Genomic DNA, 21,192 nt, shown 5'->3' on the forward strand with positions numbered 1-21,192 from the left:
AAAGAAAGTATAGCTTCTCTGTTTATGTTATAAAAACTAACATTTTCATTTCTTGGCTTAGGAATATTTGTTTATATTAACTCTGGGTATTTTAAAACAGATTCAATAATAAGTAGCGCAACACAAAAAAAAACGAACATCTTAAGATAGAAATTAATAGTAAAACATAAGACGGTTATAATGATAAGGTCATTAAGTGTTCTTTATAAACGCAATGTCAATGTAATTAAACAAGGATGACAACATCCATAAAAGGGAAGCACAGAAACGGTAGGACAAACGGACATTAATACTTGTATAGTGTCAGAACTGAATAATCAGAATATAAATGTATAAGAGTCAAAGCAAAATTGTAAGTAAATTTGTTGAAAAACAGCTTGATTCAGGATAATGTTTATGGACATACTTATATTTTAGGACTTGATTATAGAGTTGCTTCGCTTATTACATTATACTTTGTTGTCCCAGGAATCAATATACCAAAAATCAGATCAATCGGATGATTAGATCACATAAAAATTTGTTGTTAAAAAAGTAAAAAAAATCAACATATTTAAAATGGACGTACGGACATTTTGGTGATGATTATAGAGTTGCTACGCTTTCTAAATCGTACCTTATTAAAGGAATCACCATGCAAAATTTGAAATCGATAGGACAATTCTAACATGCCTAAATTAACGAAAAAAGCTATCCGTTACGGACGTACGGACGGACCGACCCTAATTATAGAAAAGCTTCGCTTTTAAAAACATTTCGGTCATATATGATGCAGGAATCTAAAAGGATTAGACAATGTCTGATAAATAAATGTATTGTAATAAAACGCCCAATGTCACTCCCTGTATATAATAGCAATAAATTAGATTTAAGTTACTTGATCTGTTTAGTAAAATATGTTTGATTTTTAAATATTGTTGGCTTGTTATTGGTTGTATAAAATTGTCCTTGTTAAAAAAAGATTTTTCAATAGACATATTATTTTTATCAAATATTAAAAGTATAAAAAGAGAAAGCCATTAATAAAAAAAATTCCAATTCTTATTTATTGATAATAAAAGGAAAGCCAATGTGAAAAATGTGAAAATTACCAAAATGGACCATGGCTTAGATTGCCTTAATAGGGAAAGCAGGTAAAAAATACCATTCTCTGTTATTATTTTGTCAGTAAAATTACTTCTATACTAGAGGGAATTATAAAAATATATGATTTTTCTAGTGATATACTAAAATGAGGCTTAAAACTATAAATCTAAAAGAACCTTTACATACGGTATCACTTAGTAGAGCAGTTACCCTTTAACTGTGTTCGTTACTTACGTTTAATTTAATCCTTTTAAGTAATTGATTCATGGAAATATTTTTTTTACAGAAACTTAGTTTAACTTACAATAATACAATACAAATTTTATAACGATTTGTTCAATAACTTTAATTTTATGTTAACCAATTATATAAAGTAGTAAGTTTTTTTTGTCTGAAGCATAACATTTTAATAACTACTCCGCTAATGGGGCTTTTATTTTAAGTAAGATTCACACTAAAGGTTAGGTTAGGTGTGGGTAGCCCCGCACGGATTAGGTATAGGAACTAAAAAAATAACCCATCCCCCCTTCTTACACAGAATTAATTTTCAAATAAGGATGGGGGTTTCCGTGCTCTAAAGGCACTATTCGGAAAAGCACATGACTTTTATTAAGACCTTATTTGAAGGAATTGGTTAGTTGTGTCGGTTGGGCCTCTTCCGATGATGTCTTCAGCGCTGGAGATGATCATGTTATTCACAGGTACACACATAGATAAATAGTTGCATAATAGATTTTCATATAGAGAAACAGATAGATTGACATACAGACATACATGATTACAAACAGACAAACATTATAGACAAACATTCAGACAGACAGGCCTGTAAATAGACCTTCAATTAGAGAACCGTATTTCTAACTTAATATTTTTCAGATGGAACCTTGTCTCAGGAGATACTGCAAAGGTATTTGCAGACTGGCCAGAGTGTACGTTTTGTACGTTTTGTACGTTACGCATCGAATCTGTGTACGTTCTGGACGTTATTTTGATATGTGTACGTAACGTATTTTGAAATTTGTATTTTTGTACGTTTTACGTTTTTTTAAAAATAATAAGAATCAAATATTAGCAGAAAAGTAATTTGTATGTTTTGTACGAAAATTTTAACAAAAACTATAGGTGTATTATATGAAATAAATTCATTATTATCTTAATTTTCTTTTAAATTTAAGTGAATCGGTGGTGCAGGCACAACCTAAAAATTATATTCTAAGTTATCTCACTTCTGAATATTAACCCTATTCTTCCATTGACATATCCCCGACTATTAACCTTTTTTTCTTCCATTGACCTATCCCCGACTATTAACCTTTTTTTCTTCCATTGAGCTATCCCCGACTAATAACCTTTTTTTCTTCCATTGACCTATCCCCGACTATTAATAATTTTTCTTTTTTATTGACCTATCCCTGACTATTAACCTTTTTTTCTTCCATTGACCTATCCCTGACTATTAACCTTTTTTCTTCCATTGACCTATCCCCGACTATTAACCTTTTTTCTTCCATTGACCTATCCCCGACTATTAATCATTTTTCTTCCATTGACCTATCCCTGACTATTAACTTTTTTTCTTCCATTGACCTATCCCCGACTATTAATTTTTTTTCTTCCATTGACCTATCCCTGACTATTAACCTTTTTTCTTCCATTGAACTATCCCCGACTATTAACCTTTTTTTTCCATTGACCTATCCCCGACTATTAATCATTTTTCTTCTATTGACCTATCCCTGACTATTAACTTTTTTTCTTCCATTGACCTATCCCCGACTATTAATTTTTTTTCTTCCATTGACCTATCCCCGACTATTAATCATTTTTCTTCCATTGACCTATCCCCGACTATTAATTTTTTTTCTTCCATTGACCTATCCCCGACTATTAATCATTTTTCTTCCATTGACCTATCCCCGACTATTAACTTTTTTTCTTCCATTGACCTATCCCCGACTATTAATCTTATTTCTTCCATTGACCTATCCCCGACTATTAATCTTATTTCTTCCATTGACCTATCCCTCAATTTCTCTCTCTCTCTCCGAACCATACTATAAATCTAGTCACTACAAATCAAGTTACTCATAAAGATTACTACGAATTTTATAGTTTCGTTTATTTATCACTTTTTAAAGATTTAATGTCCCTCTCTCTCACTTATATTATTTTTATTTAAAACCGTATTTATAATTTTGTCTCTCTTTCTTTAAAATATTTTAGGATCCCAATGTTTTTTGTTTAAAATTATCGTCCTGAAAGGGTTAAACTATTTAGCTAAATGTTAAATTTTAGTTTAATATCTGAATACACATTCGGGCGCGTCGCTAGTATCACATTACATTAAAACTTAGTTTTCCTTGATTTACGATATTATAAACTTAAATTTTCTATTTTATAAATATAAAGGGGGGGGGGGGGCGAAAGTGACACTTCTTGTAACCAAAACTAAAAGTCAACAAAGGAATTCAACTAAAAAAAGAGTTACAGGTCTGAGATTTTGCATGGCAGGTGCTTTATAGGGGTACAATATGGAACTGTGAAGAAACGGCGGCGCAACCGCCGAAAACCGCCGTTTCCCGCCGGAATTTTTTTTGCCTTTTCTCGGCGGTTTTCGTCGGCTGCGCCGCCGTTTTTTTCACATGCAAAATGTCAGACCTGTAACTTTTTTTAGTTGAATTCCTTTGTTGACTTTTAGTTTTGGTTACAAGAAGTGTCACTTTCGCCCCCCCCCCCCCCTTTATATTTATAAAATAGAAAATTTAAGTTTATAATATCGTAAATCAAGGAAAACTAAGTTTTAATGTAACATGATACTAGCGACGCGCCCGAATGTGTATTCAGATATTAAACTAAAATTTAACATTTAGCTAAATAGTTTAACCCTTTCAGGACGATAATTAAGCAACTGCCATGCAAAATGTCAGACCTGTAACTCTTTTTTTAGTTGAGTTCCTTTGACTTTTAGTTTTGGTTTCAAAAAGTGTCACTTTCGTCCCCCCCCCCCCCCCGCCCTTTGATACTTTAATATAATTTGAATAGCAACATGAAATAAAAAAATTAATTTATTCTTCATAGAGTAAAATAATGGGTCTTATCATTCTGGTCATTGAGAGTTTATTATTGATTATTGAACCAGTATGAGTTTTTAACATCTGACCTTTGGAAAACTTGAGCTCATTTATAGACATTTATTTCCTATATAGATCTGTCATGGATCTTGATGCAATACAGCAGGCCGTTTTGTAAATGTTAAAAATTGGAAGATTTCATTAAATAAAAGTAATCGCAAATATAAGTATCAGGTTTATTACTTTGGACAAAATCTTTTTGCTATACTGTTATTTATTTGATTTTCGTTAATTTTTCGATCTTTCTTAAAATTCTAACTAGAGCTTATCACTTCGTGTCAGAAAATTTTAGTATATTACTTTGGACAAAATCGTTTAGCTACACTTGTTTTTGTAATAACATGTTTGAAAATTCATTTGTTATTTTTTTCAGATGGAAATATTAGATAATCTATAAATTTTATTATAATTCAAAAATGATTTAGAAAATCAGTTGAAGTTTGTTTCGGTAGTAGTAAGTGTTACACCTTAAATTCTGTATTATACTAACTTTTATTATTAAAATTATAATAAGAGTGTACCTATTGTTTATTTACTTAACATCTCACTAAACATACCTTTAGTTTACAACATATAGATATTAATGTATTAATATAGATAACTAGAAGAAAATATACATTATGTGTTTTTATTATGTACGTTTTTTGTACGTTTTTTGATTTTTTTTATGTACGTAACGTATTTTTTTGTGTACGTTTTGTACGTTTTTTATTTTTAAAATTCACTGGCCAGTCTGTATTTGGATATTTTATACTTCTTCAAGAAAAAGGAATTTTTATTTCACCTTTTCCCCAATTACCTAGACTTTTTAAAATGCTTTCTTGTGAATTGTAAGGCCTATACATTACCTCTAAAACAATAATCTCTAAAAAGTCTGTTTGCGTGTTTTAAAACTTGCCAAAGCAGTATAATAAATATTTACATGTTTTTGCGTATCTTTTTTTTCCTAAAAGATAATGTTGTTACTTGACGATTTTTCTTTCCAGTAACTGCTGCGTATTGTATTTTTATCACTGTTCTCTTGCAAACCTTAGTTATTTGAAATATTATAATTGTACTTGTTTAGGTTACAGATTTGCCGGCAGACTTCCATCCTACAGACATGCACTGGATACCTAAGGCAGAATTTCATACTTAACAAAAAATATGCATAAGAGGCGATGGACAGAAAAGTTAGGGTTTGACAAACGGATAAAGAGATTTATAGAGCAAAAGTAAAATGAAAAAGGACACACGAATGCTTTTAAAAAATCACGAAACCCCTCTCAAAATATTTATTTTTGCCCTTTTTTGCTTAAGTTTCTATGAAATTATGATTGTTTGCCAGGCTGGTGTAGCGGGTGGGGGGAAGAAAGGGGGTGTAGCTGATTCATTTCTCATCACATCTGCCGAGGGGAAGCTACAACTGGTGGGCAAAGGGGGAAGGTTGGAGAAACCTGTGGACGCCCATAGGTTCGTAATTTATTTAACCTGTAACGTGCCCGCTTGTTTACTAAGAGGTGTCAGGTTCGAATACAGATCTATACAGCAGCGTCATGCTTAAGACTATAAATTATTGTCTGTATATTTATCTATGGCTATGTCAGATGCGTAAAAATACTGACAAAAGAAGGGGGAATAAATAGTCTTAGAAATACTAAAAATAATACTTGGGCAAAAAAAAATTTCTCCTGATAAAACATCCCATCATGTATGAAACATGTTGTAAAATTATTATGCTTTTTAGGGGAGCATGTCTAACTGGTCGCTGGAGTTGGGATGGCGCGGGGATAGTCACGGCTGGAGAGGACGGGGCTGTTAAAATATGGTCCAGGTAGAGAATTTTCTTGTATAAAAGTAACATGATGTGTATCTGCAGCTTAAATCTCGATAACCGCTTGACCGATATGGATCTCCTTTACAGTGAAGCTTTGTATAGGTCCAGGTCCAGGTCCACAAAACTATTATATTACTTATACATCTAACCATAGATATCTACTTTAAAACAATAATAATTCGATTTAAATTTTAATATTTTAGCGTTCATACTTTGATATTGTGTATAAAGGATTTAATCAATCTTTTTTTATTCCAGATCTGGTATGCTGAGATCCACTTTAACTAATCAGGGAAGCCCGGTTTATTCTCTCAGCTGGTCACCTGATTCTCAACAGGTATAGGATAATACATAAGAATTTTTTTTTTCAGTTTTATAAAAAGATTGTTTAACGAACACAAATATAATTTACAGACAGTATGACTTTATAATGGCATTTAACATGTGTACCTTTTTTTATTTTTAACTTTTTGTTCTTAATCAGACGTAATGGATTTTTTTGTAAACATAATAATAGTAAATTATCTCATTTTTTAATGCAGTTTTAAAATAGTGTGGCTAAAAATATATATCAATACAAAAGTTAAATTGAGCTCCACATCATTAAGCATTAGGCTTTCTGTTAAATTAATTTACATTGTTTTAAGATTTTATTTTCAACTGGAACTAACTTGACCATCAAACCATTGGCACCCAACTCAAAACCAATTGTCTGGAAAGGTAACTTTTAGTGCACCTACTCTATATCATTGGTATGTTGTTTGTCTGTATCAACAAACTAACTATGCATATAATCTTGAGTTTTCTTTAAAATACCCTATATTATTATTCAAACATGATTCGTTCATACTGTGCCGTGATTGGTCAAACCATCAATATTCTATAACATGATGGTTTTTTACTGAGCTGTGATTGGTAAAACTATAATTCATGAGAACATGAGAACTTGATACTGAGCTGTGATTAGTCAACTTATTGATAATTTAGCAAGTGTTAGTTTGATACTATGCTTTAATTGGTCTAATTACTATTGAATGTGATACTATGCTTTATTGCGATTGGTCAAATCATTAATATTTTAGCACATGATGGTTTGATACTGTGTTGTGATTGGTCAGCTTCAAATGGCAGAATTATATCAGGTGGAGAGGATTGTAAATATAAGGTAAGTTCTACAATTATTTGAATTTTAATGCCACAAGAATATAAGTATCTATAATAATTATATTCGTGTTACTAAGCTTTATATATTTTTAAAAAAAATAACAGATATCTGCATATATGCTTTGAAATCAATTTAATTATTTTATCTCTTATGAAGAAACCTAAAACTTTTTCAAGAAATTATTTTTATAATTGCTGATTATTTTTTAGGTTTGGGATTCTTTTGGACGGCAACTGTTCTCTTCTAGTGCACATGAATATCCAATTACAAGGTATTACTTGATTGGTCAAATAGACCGCAACTTTTATTGTCAAAAAATGCCAGGGTGTTGCGCAAAGCGCATCAGAAGAATTTTAAACCACTTCCCCCTTCCCCCACCCATACGATTATTAATATTTCTTTGAACCCAAATCGTATGGGTGTATTAAAGACAACAAGATAAGTGTAATTTTATTGTCAGAGGCGTGTAAGCCCAAAAATGTTTTGATGTAAATATCTGAAAAATATGTCTTTAGGTTAGTGAAATATAAACACGTTAAATAGATACACATTCTAAACATCAAATGATATACTGACCTATATAACAAGTTATTCAGACATAAATATAGTTGAAGGGGATAATCTAGATAAATGTCAGAAAGGTGGATACATCCCCCCCCCCCATCTGCACGCCTCTGACCTGGGTGCCAAAAGTCATAGTACTTTGTTTGTTTAGAGTAAAATTTTCAGACGTTTTACTCGTACAAAAAACTTTAAATATCAGAGATAGACCCTAGGTTGTGTCGAGTTATTTGTAAAGCATGCAAAGACGCTTCTTTTTTAGAAAAACTTCGTCTTCTTTTCATGATCCCAAATTTTTAAAATTTAATGATTGCTGTTTAGTATCTCCTGGAGTACAGATGGTGAATTGTTTGCCATGGGCTCCTACAACACTCTCAGACTCTGTGACAAAATTGGTTGGTCGCACAGGTAACCCTTCTGCTGGGACAGAGAAAAATGGCATGTGTGACGTCATTAAAATTCATCTAAAGAGGAAGGATGAGAGGAGAAGTGGGAAAGGAAACACCTAAAAAAGAGATGGATAATATACGTATTTTATGACGTCACACATGACACTTTCCGCTGTCCCTTTCTGCTGCTCTGTTAGGCGCGTGAAGTTAAGAAAAATGACAATTACTTGTGTCTTTTAAAAAAAAATATATCACTTAGCTGATTGTCGGAAAATTGTCAGTTTAAGACTTTACCTCCAATTACATCCAACCAATCTTTTTTTGAGGGGGGTTTCAAAGGTTTGAGTAGTTAAATCTAATGTAGTTTTTGAAATTTGTAGGGTTCAAAGTTTTAGGGGGGTAGTCACCCTTTTTCACCTCCCCCACCATTTGACGTCTACGTGTAACTACATAACTTAATGCAATGTGTTAAAGAAAACTTATGTAAAATACTCTTATTGAAGACTTAATAATTTTGATATTTTTGTTCAGTCTTGACAAACCTTCTACTGGCAGCATTTTTAAAATATCTTGGTCTCCAGATGGCACACAGGTAAAAATGATAGATAGATGAAAAGGTATTAATTGGGTTGCTTCTGAGTTTTTTTTGGGTAATTATATCACAAGGTAATAAATAATCTACCATAAATAAAGTAGCAATTCATGAATAAAAAGCGTAATAACGTAATTAGAAATTTTTTTAAATAAAATTTTTTTCTAAGGTTGCAGGAGGGTGTGGTAACGGGCAGGTAATATTTGCGCATGTTATTGAGAAGAGACTTGAATGGAAAGATTATGAGGCAACTGTTACTGGCAGAAAAACTATTGCTTTAAGGTAATGTAATTGATTCAGGGATATAAAGGGATAAGACAATGGACGATAAATTAATGTACATAATAAAGATACTCAAAATTTCTCCTCATTTAGGTATTAATTATTAGTTGAAACATTTCGACACTCAACTTCATGAACCAACCAATCAAAATTCAATAAGTCTCCAAAGTTGTTGAGACAGCAAATAAGAAAACGTTATTATAAAACTTTGGGAACTAGTGTAATAAACGGCCAACTGTCCGCCTTCCTCCCTATTTCTTACTCATGAACATGGTTTATATTTTTCAGGAATGTGACTAATGAATCAACAGAAAATCTTGAATTTAGAGATAGAATAATCCAGGTAAAAAGCATTATAAATAACAGATATTTCTTACCTAGTTGAAATTAATTGTGAATAATTGTGAATAAATTTATTAAATTAAATGTAAAATTTAAGAGAGAGGGGGTATTAATTTATTTACTTGACTCCACCATGGCTATTTTTTGGGGTTGTATAGAAGCGTATAAGGAAAGACATCTACTAGGAGGTGTATTCACCCCCTTTTGATTTTACCATATTTTCAGTTTTCTTCAAAATCGAGATTGAATTAAATGAAAATTTAAGGAGTGGTATTAATTTTTAACTTGAAACCTCCCCTGCCCTATTTTTGGTTTGTTTGAGGAAAGAGGGTTGCAGAGAGAGTAGGGGGGAAGACATCAAGGGGGTGATTCCGTTTCCTTTTAACCTTAACCTGGGGGGGGGGGGGGTTGACACACCCCTTCAGCTCGCTACTGCCTTACACCGTGCCTATATTCTATATTATAGACAAATTTGGCATATAACCATCTAGTCGTAGCCACCACATCGCATTGTTACATCTGACAGACATACATACAGACATAGTTCTACTTTGTATTATAGATATTTTTTAGACAAGTTTATCACATGAACATCTGGTTGTAGCCACCACATCTCAGTGTTACATCTGACAGACAGACATAGTTCTACTTTGTATTATAGATATATTTTAGACAAGTTTATCACATGACCATCTGGTTGTAGCCACCACATCTCAATGTTACATCTGACAGACAGACAGACATAGTTCTACTTTGTATTATAGATATATTTTAGACAAGTTTATCACATGACCATCTGGTTGTAGCCACCACATCTCAGTGTTACATCTGACAGACAGACAGACATAGTTCTACTTTGTATTATAGATATATTTTAGACAAGTTTATCACATGACCATCTGGTTGTAGCCACCACATCTCAATGTTACATCTGACAGACAGACAGACAAAGTTTTACTTTGTATTATAGATAAATTTTAGACAAGTTTATCACATGACCATCTGGTTGTAGCCACCACATCTCAGTGTTACATCTGACAGACAGACAGACATTGTTCTACTTTGTATTATAGATTTATTTTAGACAAGTTTATCACATGACCATCTGGTTGTAGCCACCACATCTCAGTGTTACATCTGACAGACAGACAGACATTGTTCCACTTTGTATTATAGATTTATTTTAGACAAGTTTATCACATGACCATCTGGTGGTAGCCACCACATCTCAGTGTTACATCTGACAGACAGACATAGTTCTACTTTTTATTGTAGATATGTTTTAGACAAGTTTATCACATGACCATTTGGTGGTAGCCACCACATCTCAGTGTTACATCTATACAACTAAGAATTGGAATACACCAACGATCATTGATTTAAAGGTAAACAATCATCTTTTTATTAAAGTTAAACTGATTTTAAAAGGATTCTTTATGAGCGCAACTAGCTAGAAAACTTAAAGTTGATCAGACCAATATTGTTAGAAATTAATTGGAGGGTAGGAAATTTTCTCGTTTAAGTTTCATATCTTGTTTTTTCATCGTTGTGATATATCAGACTCCATTATATATAGTATAATTTCCCAGGTCTTACTAAAGCAAGTGTCTTTTTTTAATCCGATCTGACGAATAGAACTTAACGAAATATATTGAAACCTGCAAAAAAATTAATTTGAGTTTGTACTCCCCCCACCAAAAAAAATACAACTCATAACATAGGCTTAATCCAATTTCTCCCTTAGCTCCATGTGACTGCCCAAACTATTCAACCACTAAACTTAATTATTTGAAGGAGGGAAGTGTTTTTTTGATGATGCAGGCGAGCAAACATTTCCTTGTTGTTGAGGCAACAGCTGTTTATATTTACAGCTATGAAGGGAGGCTTCTTGCTAGTCCTAAGGTAATATTAGTATTATATTGTTGAGGCAACAGCTGTTTATATTTACAGCTATAAAGGGAGGCTACTTGCTAGTCCTAAGGTAGTATTAGTATTATATTGTTGAAATAACAGCTGTTTATATTTACAGCTATGAGGGGAGGCTTTTTGCTAGTCCTAAGGTAATATTAGTATTATATTGTTAAGGCAACAGCTGTTTATATTTACAGCTATGAGGGGAGGCTTCTTGCTAGTCCTAAGGTAATATTAGTATTATATTGTTGAGGCAACAGCTGTTTATATTTACAGCTATAAAGGGAGGCTACTTGCTAGTCCTAAGGTAGTATTAGTATTATATTGTTGAAATAACAGCTGTTTATATTTACAGCTATGAGGGGAGGCTTTTTGCTAGTCCTAAGGTAATATTAGTATTATATTGTTAAGGCAACAGCTGTTTATATTTACAGCTATGAGGGGAGGCTTCTTGCTAGTCCTAAGGTAATATTAGTATTATATTGTTGAGGCAACAGCTGTTTATATTTACAAGGGTCCGGCAAGGGTTACAATTAATATATCTACAAGAAGTTAGGTTGTTTTGGGCTAATGGATATAGAATACGTGGATATTGTGAGAGATTCTTGCATACCAAGATAAAACGTTTTTTCAAGCTTGTTAATATATATTATAAGACTAGCGGCTTCGCTCCTAGTCTCTAGGGGCTTTGCCCCAAGAGGTTTAATCAAACCAATTTTTCGTATTTTAGATTTAAAAGAAAAATTTTAAAAAAATAATTTGGGGGGAGGGGGGGATTTTTTTTTGGGGGGGGGGGGTGGTTGGGGGTGTCCCAACCCCTAAGAAAATAGTTAAAACCCTTCCCGGGACCTATGGGAAGCTACCCTGTAAAGGAGAAACCGATCGGTTTAGCGGTTAGCGAGATCCTTCGCTACAAACCGACAAACAGACAGACACACAGACATCGTTCTACTTTGTATTATAGATAACGGTACCCCTCCCTCATATAACTTCACCCCATTCTTTCTCGTGACCATTTAGGAACGTATTAGCCAATATCTAAGGACATTATTAGCAACCCTAAATTGACAAAACTTCACCTGTCACGTGTCTACGTATTCTACTCTACTTATATCCATTATTGGACTAGAATAGGAAAAAACTTGTGGGTAAAATTTAAATGTAGTACCAAGCCTATCTATATTTCCAAGAAGCTATACATATATTTATTTTATGGATTACCATTTTTACCCTAACCTTTATTCAAAAATCCTTTTTTTCGACTGCGGAAAACGCGCCAGCTTTACTTTATATAATTGTTTGTATTAATTTATTGGTATATCTATCTATCTTTCAGTGGGCTGGTATGCGTCCTGATGCTCTGAGCAAACAAACTGTCAGCATTAGTATCGACTGTTTGGCTATTAGGTAACTTTTATTCCATTCATAACTATTCTATAACAAGGGTTTTTTGCCTTTAATACATGTTTGGCTATGTTTCTTGTTACTGTTGTCTGTAGCAAAGCTATTCTGAAATAAGATTATTCCTATGTCCTTTATAGAGAAAAAGTATTTGTAAATATTGTGATAAAATTGTGTTTAAGCAAAGGGTGTTATAAAAATATTTATATGTTAATCAAATACTTTCCTTAGGTTAAACTTACATAAATTTCAGAAATGGATTCTTAAAAAATTAAATCGCACAATCAGCTATGGGGTAGCTGCACTACAAAACTTTAATATGTTCAAAGAACGTCTCCTAACTTTCGTGATTTTGTTTTAATTCATTCGTGACAAGCTTCCAAGGTTCAAAGTTTTGTTTGACCGGGCTTCCACAAAATACAAATACTCAACATAATTCAAAAAATAAGGTGTCAAATTAATGATCTTACTATTTTTGTTCATAATGGCAATTTTCTTCTTTTTTTGATGTTTTTAAGTATCCTATACCAACTTAATTTTTTAAAACTTAAATTACTTCTAAAATAAGAGGTCTACAAAATGAACTTATTGCATATCTAAATTCTATGGAACATTTTACATCTGCTACTTACTAAAAGCACCGACTAGCTATTTTTTTTAATCACAAAAGCTAGGACACGTTTTCTAGAAATTCTAAAAACGCTGTTTAGATTAAATATTTATTGACAGAAGTTATTATAATTTTTTTAAAGATTTTTATATTATATTCGAAGATTTTTATGAAACTTTGAAGATCCGGTACCTTACGCCCCTAGCCTCTAGGGGCTTTGCCCCAAAAGGTAATTCAAAAAAAAATTTGTACTACTGCAGCTGCCACCACTAATTTCAAATATTTTTTTTTAAAAGTGGGGGGGATATTTTTGTTCTTGATGAGTTGGGGATGTCCTACCCCCCCAAGAAAATAGCTTAAAACCATCACAGGAGCAGTAGATATGCACCCTGAAGAGTACAATCCAATCAGTTAAGTGGTTCTTAAGCTTCAGACGGACGGACGGATAGACATAAGCTACTTTGTTTAGATTATTTCAAGAGAATACTGATTTTAGAAACATCATACATATTACAAAAAAAAATATTTAGGGACCAAACTGATGACAAACAAGTCCACTTGTTTGACACAAGTACTGGCAAACCGTTGAATGATGGAAAACCTTATCTTCACAAGCATGAGGTCAGTTTAAATAAAATGTATGCCTGACCCTGCAGGCTACCATTTACACAATATGACCTAAATTGAAGTAAAGCACAAACACTCAAAAACTATACCCTTATAATTTACATTATTTCCAAATAAGATTTGGAGTGTTCTGTGCTCGACTATGCATTATAAGGGAAACAGCCAAAAATTGTATTTAATTGCAGGTTGTTGAAATTGCCTTGGACCAGACAGGGTTGCCTAATGAGAGAAAGCTGGCCATAGTTGATAAAAACAGAGATCTTTATCTTACTAATGTTAGAAAGGTATTAAAATAACTATTTATTTTTTTATATTAAAATACAATTTAAAATATGTATTTATGTATTATTTTTTTTATCCAGTAAAAAAAAGTTGTCCTGTTTTTTCTTTCATGAAAATTTTGTTTTGTCTTATAGTTTGGGAAAACCAATACAACCGGAAAGTTGGGAGCCATGATCCAATCACTGTGCTGGTCTCAGGACTGTAATATGCTTGTAGCTGTACAGGTAAGATGGTATTCATAGTTGGGAGCTATGATATAATCTCTGTGCTGATCTCAGGACTGTAATATGCTTGTAGCTGTACAGGTAAGCTGGTATTCATAGTTGGGAGCCATGATACAATCTCTGTGCTGGTCTCAGGACTGTAATATAGTTGTAGCTGTACAGGTAAGCTGGTATTCAAAGTTGGGAGCCATGATACAATCACTGTGCTGGTCTCAGGACTGTTAAATGCTTGTAGCTGGTTGGCAAGTTGATTAATAAATGTTATCCTCTTGAAAGTAATGGTTCTACTTTACAGTTATGCTTCTCATAAGTCCGGGGTAGGTTTATAATAATTGGGGTTGGGGTAGGGTATCTCCACCTTTTTAAGAAAAAATCGCCCATGGAACAAAACATTCCACACAAGAAAATGAAATTGTACCTTAAAAAAGCTTCCTCATAAAATTTTGACATTCTCCATAAAAAGTACCAGAAGAAGAAAACTTCTAAATAAGGGCCAAAGTGAAAATTCTTCTGATCTAACAAAATGCTAAACTCTAAAATAAAAGTTATATTTCAATTTTCAGGATAGTAAAGTGACTGTGTGGTACTACCCAAATGTCATCTTTGTCGACAGAAATCTTTTAGCCAGGTTATCATTATTTCCAATTCTACAATTACTATATTTATCAAGAACCATCTCTGTTTTTTTTTTAATTAATATAAAAAACATTTATCTAGAACTTTGGTGGAAAAGGATTCAACAGAATTTGGGAAGCATGCAGTTGTTGGCAGCTTTGTCAATAATAGCATTGGTATACGCAGAGCTGATGGGTCCTTAGTGGCAACAGGTATTAATATAGATGCAGTGGTTGGCAGCTTTGTCAATAATAGCATTGGTAACCGCAGAGCTGATGGGTCACTAGTGGCAACAGGTATTAATATGTATGCAGTGGTTGGCAGCTTTGTCAATAATAGCATTGGTATACGCAGAGCTGATGGTTTCTTAGTGGCAACAGGTATTAATATATATGCAGTGGTTGGTAGCTTTGTCAATAATAGTGTTGGTATCCGCAAAGCTGATGGGTCACTAGTGGCAACAGGTATTAGTATATATGCAGTGCAGTGGTTGGTAGCTTTGTCAATAATAGCATTGGTATACAATTACGCAGAGCTGATGGGTCACTAGTGGCAACAGGTATTAATATAGATGCAGTGGTTGGCAGCTTTGTCAATAATATTATTGGTATCCGCAGAGCTGATGGATCCTTAGTGGCAACAGGTATTAATATAGATGCAGTGGTTGGTAGCTTTGTCAATAATAGCATTAGTATACGCAGAGCTGATGGGTCCTTAGTGGCAACAGGTATTAATATAGATGCAGTGGTTGGCAGCTTTGTCAATAATATTATTGGTATCCGCAGAGCTGATGGATCCTTAGTGGCAACAGGTATTGATATATATGCAGTGGTTGGCAGCTTTGTCAATAATGGTATTGGTATCCGCAGAGCTGATGGATCCTTAGTGGCAACAGGTATTGATATATATGCAGTGGTTGGCAGCTTTGTCAATAATGGTATTGGTATCCGCAGAACTGATGGATTCTTAGTGGCAACAGGTATTAATATGTAGTGGTTGGTAGCTTTGTCAATAATAGTATTGGAATACGCAGAGCTGATGGCTCCTTAGTGGCAACAGGTAATTTTATGTTGCCAAATATTAAATGACATTTGTCGAACCCTTTGAAGTTTTTGTTACAAAATAAGTGCTTTACTGTTTCGTTTTATTAAACTTCTAGTACAACGATTTTTTTCTAAGCAAGTTTTTCTAACAAGAATGATTACTAGATTAGTAGATTGACAGTTTTTTCATTTTAAATTTCAATGTTGTGATATTTTTCCAGGAATACCACCGTATCCCGCTATTTTGCATCAGTATGTCAGATCTGGGCACTGGGAGAATGCCACTAAAATTTGCAGGTTAGCCAATACTTTCTATTTTGATACTTTAACACAAAGTGCCTGTTTAGCACTGATATACCCACCTTGTTTTATCCCTTCAGGGGGATCGTTACTCTGTCTTGTCTTTAAATGGGGTACTCTAACCATGTGTACAGGGCTACCAAGTACCCAACATAACCTAACCTGATATGACCTAAAGTTATTAAGAAACAAAGATAATCTAACCTATCCTCTTATTTTCCATTTATTTTAAAAATAATGAGGGCGCCGGTTTATTAGTAGAGCATATGTTCCGAATTGAAGACCTAAGTATTGGTAATTTTGAAAGAGTAGCCGTTAGGGTAGACTTGCTGCTACAATATCAGACCTGTGACACTCATAATAAATGTAGGAATCTGGTCTCTTGCATCTATTACAATTAAGCACTTTGACAAATATTGTTAAATTAAAAGGTTATCCGTCTGTATTTGTAAATGGGCCAATTAAAAGTGAGAATTTCAGCTGTTTAAGTCTGTCATTCAAATTTATTTAGATTTGTAAAAGAAACAACCCTATGGGCATGTCTTGCTGGTATGGCACTAGCAGCCAAGCAACTCAATACTGCTGAAATTGCTTATACAAATCTGCAGGTAACTTATGTCATAGTAAAAAAGTAGTTGGATGGGTCCTTTGATTAACTGCTTGGGCCTTTAAATATTTAGGAAGCAGACAAGATGTACTATACCAAGTATATCTGGGAGCTATCCCTCAAATAATAAATATTTAGGAAGCAGACAAGGTGTACTATATCCAGTATATCTGGTAGCTACCCCTCAAATAATAAATATTTAGGAAGCAGACAAGGTGTACTATATCCAGTATATCTGGTAGCTACCCCTCAAATAATAAATATTTAGGAAGCAGACAAGGTGTACTATATCCAGTATATCTGGTAGCTACCCCTCAAATAATAAATATTTAGGAAGCAGACAAGGTGTACTATATCCAGTATATCTGGTAGCTACCCCTCAAATAATAAATATTTAGGAAGCAGACAAGGTGTACTATATCCAGTATATCTGGTAGCTACCCCTCAAATAATAAATATTTAGGAAGCAGACAAGGTGTACTATATCCAGTATATCTGGTAGCTACCCCTCAAATAATAAATATTTAGGAAGCAGACAAGGTGTACTATATCCAGTACATCTGGGAGCTACCCCTCAAATAATAAATATTTAGGAAGCAGACAAGGTGTACTATACCAAGTATATCGGGTAGCTACCCCTCAAATATTAAATATTTAGGAAGCAGACAAGGTGTACTATATCCAGTATATCCGGGAGCTACCCCTCAAATATTAAATATTTAGGAAGCAGACAAGGTGTATTATACCAAGTATATCTGGGAGCTACCTCTCAAATAACAAATATTTAGGAAGCAGACAAGGTGTACTATATCCAGTATATCTGGGAGCTACTCCTCAAATAATAAATATTTAGGAAGCAGACAAGGTGTACTATATCCAGTATATCCGGGAGCTGCCTCTCAAGGAGGTTAGGGCAGCAGAAATGTCAGTACTGAGTGGAAACTATCAGGATGCAGAGGCAACTTTGCTACAGGTAAACGTTGTCTTTTTACAATGTGTTGCCCCCTTAAATCATGAAACCTTTACAAATATTTATTGCGAATTATCTCAGTTGATTGATACAGCAGCATTTGGAATGACGAATAAATGTATAAGTATAGCAAATTGGTTTCTACGCTTTTGTAATGACTTATTTGTGTTAATATTTTCGATGCTATTGGCTGTTATTCAAAGACTCAATAGAAGGTCGGCACAGGGTCCCCAACCCAGGATAATTCGGTTATTTAACTCCTGTCCACTCTGTTACTTTAATGAGTGACGTGTTTATTTACTCTAATTTAAATCTAAAGTTGCTACGCTATTTTAATCTTGTTTATTTTTAGTCTGGCTTAATATTTCGTGGAATTTTGTTGAATATTTATCTTCACAACTGGGAGAGAGCGCTAGATCTTGCTGTTAAACATAGAACTCATGTGGATACTGTCCTAGCATACAGGTAAGTGTAACAGAGATATAAAGGGATAAGACAATGGTGGATAAATTGATGTTTATCCTCAATGATTATTCCCAAAATTACTCTTCTGTAGATTAAAATTAGTGGTTGAAACGAGGAATAAGGTATAACCAACAAGCGAAATAGAGAGAATAGGGGCAAATGGAGAGGTCGTCAATTTTATGATGTGTTGCCCCCCAACGACAGCTGAAAAACACGTATAGGTTTCGTGATTTTTTCCTGAATTAATTTCGTTATTGGTACAAGCTGGGTTGAATCTTATTGACACTTAACTTAATAAAAACAACCGATCAAAATTCTGCTAAAGTCCCCAGTTGTTATGCCAGCAAATAAGAAAACGTCATTATAAACTTTGGGGACTAGTGTAATAAACAGCCCAATGTTTTTTTACCAAGTATAGCACAATCATAGAACAATTAGCTAAAAGTTAATTTCTTCAGTAGGTAATTGATTTAAACTGCAAAGAAAACATTAATAAATAAAAAATGTCAACTAATTTTGAAAAATAAAATAACTTATTTAGGATAAAATATTTGGAGAGATGTGACAAGGAGGAGAAAAATAAACAGTATCTTCAATATATGAATGAGGTAAATTAAATATAGGAACCCGCAACTTTTTTTTGAATAAAACTAGATTTTCCTTCACCCTCCCCCATTTATTTAAAGCTCCTTTTTTACCGCCCCTACTCCAAAAAAAAACTAGAGGCTTCTAGTTGTATTTATATTGTATCGACCTTTTTTCTGTTTAGGTTGAAGTAGATTGGGACAAGATCAATGAGAAGATAGAACATGAGATTCAGAAAGAGAGAGATAACCGTCCGCAGCGAACAAGCACACAGAAACCTGCAGCACATTAAGTCCTACTTTATCAGGGAAACAATGTACTTTAAATCAGGGCTTAAGGCAGCCGTGCGTCAAATTGAAGCCAATTTTGAATGCTTAAATATTTTTAAAAAGAAGGGTTGTAATTTTTGGGACTGGTTTAGACTTGATGCTGATTTTTAAAATTGTTAAAGGATGATTTCCCTGTGGCTTATAGACGGCTGAGGCGCGGCGGCCGAGCACTGCTTTAAATTAATCTCCCCTCAAATAGAAAAGTTTAAAAAGAAAATATTTGTTCTCAAAAAATTTTCCTGGAAAAACTAATCAAACTTTTAATGGAGGAATTCATAATAATTTTGGGGGAAGCTTAATTTATCGTTTATTGCCATATGATATCCTTACTTTGTTGTAATTGTTGAAATAGTACAACAAAATTATAAAAGTAATATTTATAAAATTTATGATAACACTGACAGATTTTTATTGAACATTTCTTTGTAATAAATATTTGCATCTTGATTTTTGTAATTGTGCTTCCTATGAAGATTTGGCACATTGTTAAATAAGCAACGCATCTTTCTAATCAGCTCTTAAATTAGTATGTCCACATTAAGTATTTGTATTGTTGCGACAGATTTACAAAAATTTTGTTCCAACTTCTAAATGATATTCTGTTTGTTCATCAAAGCACTTTTACTATATGTGTAACTAGTTGCTTCCCACATAGCATCTTGGAGGGTGGGGGGAGTTAAGGAAAAGAAATTCTTAAAGATTCCCTGAAAAGTACAACCAATTCGTTATTTAAATTTTGTACATATTTACCTCCAGACCAAATAACCTTTAACGTTGCTTGCTTATAGCTAAAAAGAAAAATCTTTTGTGTGGCCTTAGAATAACACCGACTTGTAATGCAAAATGAAAAAAATATACGGGTTTTTAAAAATATGTGTTTTTGTGCTTTTCCTTATTATTGGGGGGGGGGGGGATTTGTTAGGGTGGTGGTACCCTCCCCCAAAATAGTTATAAAGATTCCCGGGACCTATGAGAAGCTACCCTGTCAAGGAGAACCAGATCGGTTCAGTAGTTAGCGAGATCCTTCGGTACAAACACACAGACAAAAGACATCTTGTTACTTTAGAATAAGGATTACGCTTGTACACACAACTATTAAATATTAGGGCGGGTTACCTGCTTTGAGAAATCATTAAGCACTAAAACCACTACCAATAGCATCCACATCCCACATAGCACAACACAATACATTTTGCCTTAATAACCATGACATCTTCTATAACCTATAAGAAGCTTCATTGCAACAGAGTACAATATTGGTCAAGCAATATCTAAAGCTACATACATCATTTTACTTTCACTAAGGAATAGTCGCAGGTGGGAATCGACTTCTGTCCACTTGATTCTAAAAAAAAAAAGAGTAAAAAATATACTTTCGTAAGATAATTAGACATGCATGAAAACTATAGAAGCTTTGCTATTAAATAAATTGACACATTACAAACTGTCCCAATTTTGTATAACTTTTGCGGAACATGTCCTAGTTACGTCATATTTTTCTTTCCCGAAAAAGAGAAGGGGGGAAGAAAATCTCTTCAAAAGAGATGGGGAAAACCCCCTTTTCTGCCATCTCTTTTTTCTTCCCCCCTTCCCTTTTTTTTCTTTCCCCTTTCCCTTTTTCGGGAAAGAAAAATATGACGTATCTGGGACATGTTCCGCAAAAGTTATACAAAATTGGGACAGATTGTAATGTGTCAATAAATTGATATAAAAGAATGCAGGGAGGAAGGGGACATTCGACTATTCATTACACTAGTCCCCAAAGTTTTATAATAATGTTTTCTTATTTATTGTCTTAACAACTTTGGGGACTTGAATTTTAAATGGTTGGTGCATTAAGTAGAGTGTCCAAACATGTT

The 21,192-nt window shown here is 33.5% G+C and overlaps 1 protein-coding gene across 1 annotated transcript; it reads left to right on the forward strand.

The window, feature by feature from the left end:
- The first annotated feature begins 1,149 nt into the window (after positions 1-1,149).
- Positions 1,150-19,780, forward strand: Oseg5 (intraflagellar transport protein Oseg5). Its single transcript, XM_080164557.1, has 28 exons — positions 1,150-1,273; positions 1,714-1,787; positions 1,963-1,993; positions 5,284-5,337; positions 5,545-5,669; positions 5,944-6,030; positions 6,292-6,370; positions 6,681-6,753; positions 7,116-7,198; positions 7,408-7,469; positions 8,081-8,167; positions 8,680-8,740; positions 8,910-9,022; positions 9,311-9,365; positions 10,651-10,749; positions 11,159-11,266; positions 12,612-12,682; positions 13,817-13,907; positions 14,099-14,197; positions 14,330-14,419; positions 14,983-15,047; positions 15,137-15,246; positions 16,299-16,374; positions 16,889-16,985; positions 17,838-17,957; positions 18,307-18,419; positions 18,961-19,027; positions 19,189-19,780. Exons 1-28 carry the CDS (start codon positions 1,232-1,234, stop codon positions 19,294-19,296), a joined length of 2,340 nt encoding a protein of 779 aa, XP_080020683.1. The 5' UTR covers positions 1,150-1,231; the 3' UTR covers positions 19,297-19,780.
- Positions 19,781-21,192: the final 1,412 nt, after the last annotated feature.

This window comes from Acartia tonsa, chromosome 6, assembly GCF_053477335.1.
Source record: "Acartia tonsa isolate MP-2025a chromosome 6, ASM5347733v1, whole genome shotgun sequence".
Lineage (NCBI taxonomy): Eukaryota > Metazoa > Arthropoda > Copepoda > Calanoida > Acartiidae > Acartia > Acartia tonsa.

What these genes read in the sequence shown, in the direction of transcription:
- Oseg5 (XM_080164557.1), top strand. Translation starts at nt 1,232, where the DNA reads ATGAGGCTTAAAACTATAAATCTAAAAGAACCTTTACATACG. An exon ending in AAAATTGGTTGGTCGCACAG is followed by an intron (nt 8,168 to 8,679) that starts GTAACCCTTCTG and finishes ATTTTTGTTCAG; the next exon opens with TCTTGACAAACCTTCTACTG. An exon ending in GATACTGTCCTAGCATACAG is followed by an intron (nt 18,420 to 18,960) that starts GTAAGTGTAACA and finishes TAACTTATTTAG; the next exon opens with GATAAAATATTTGGAGAGAT.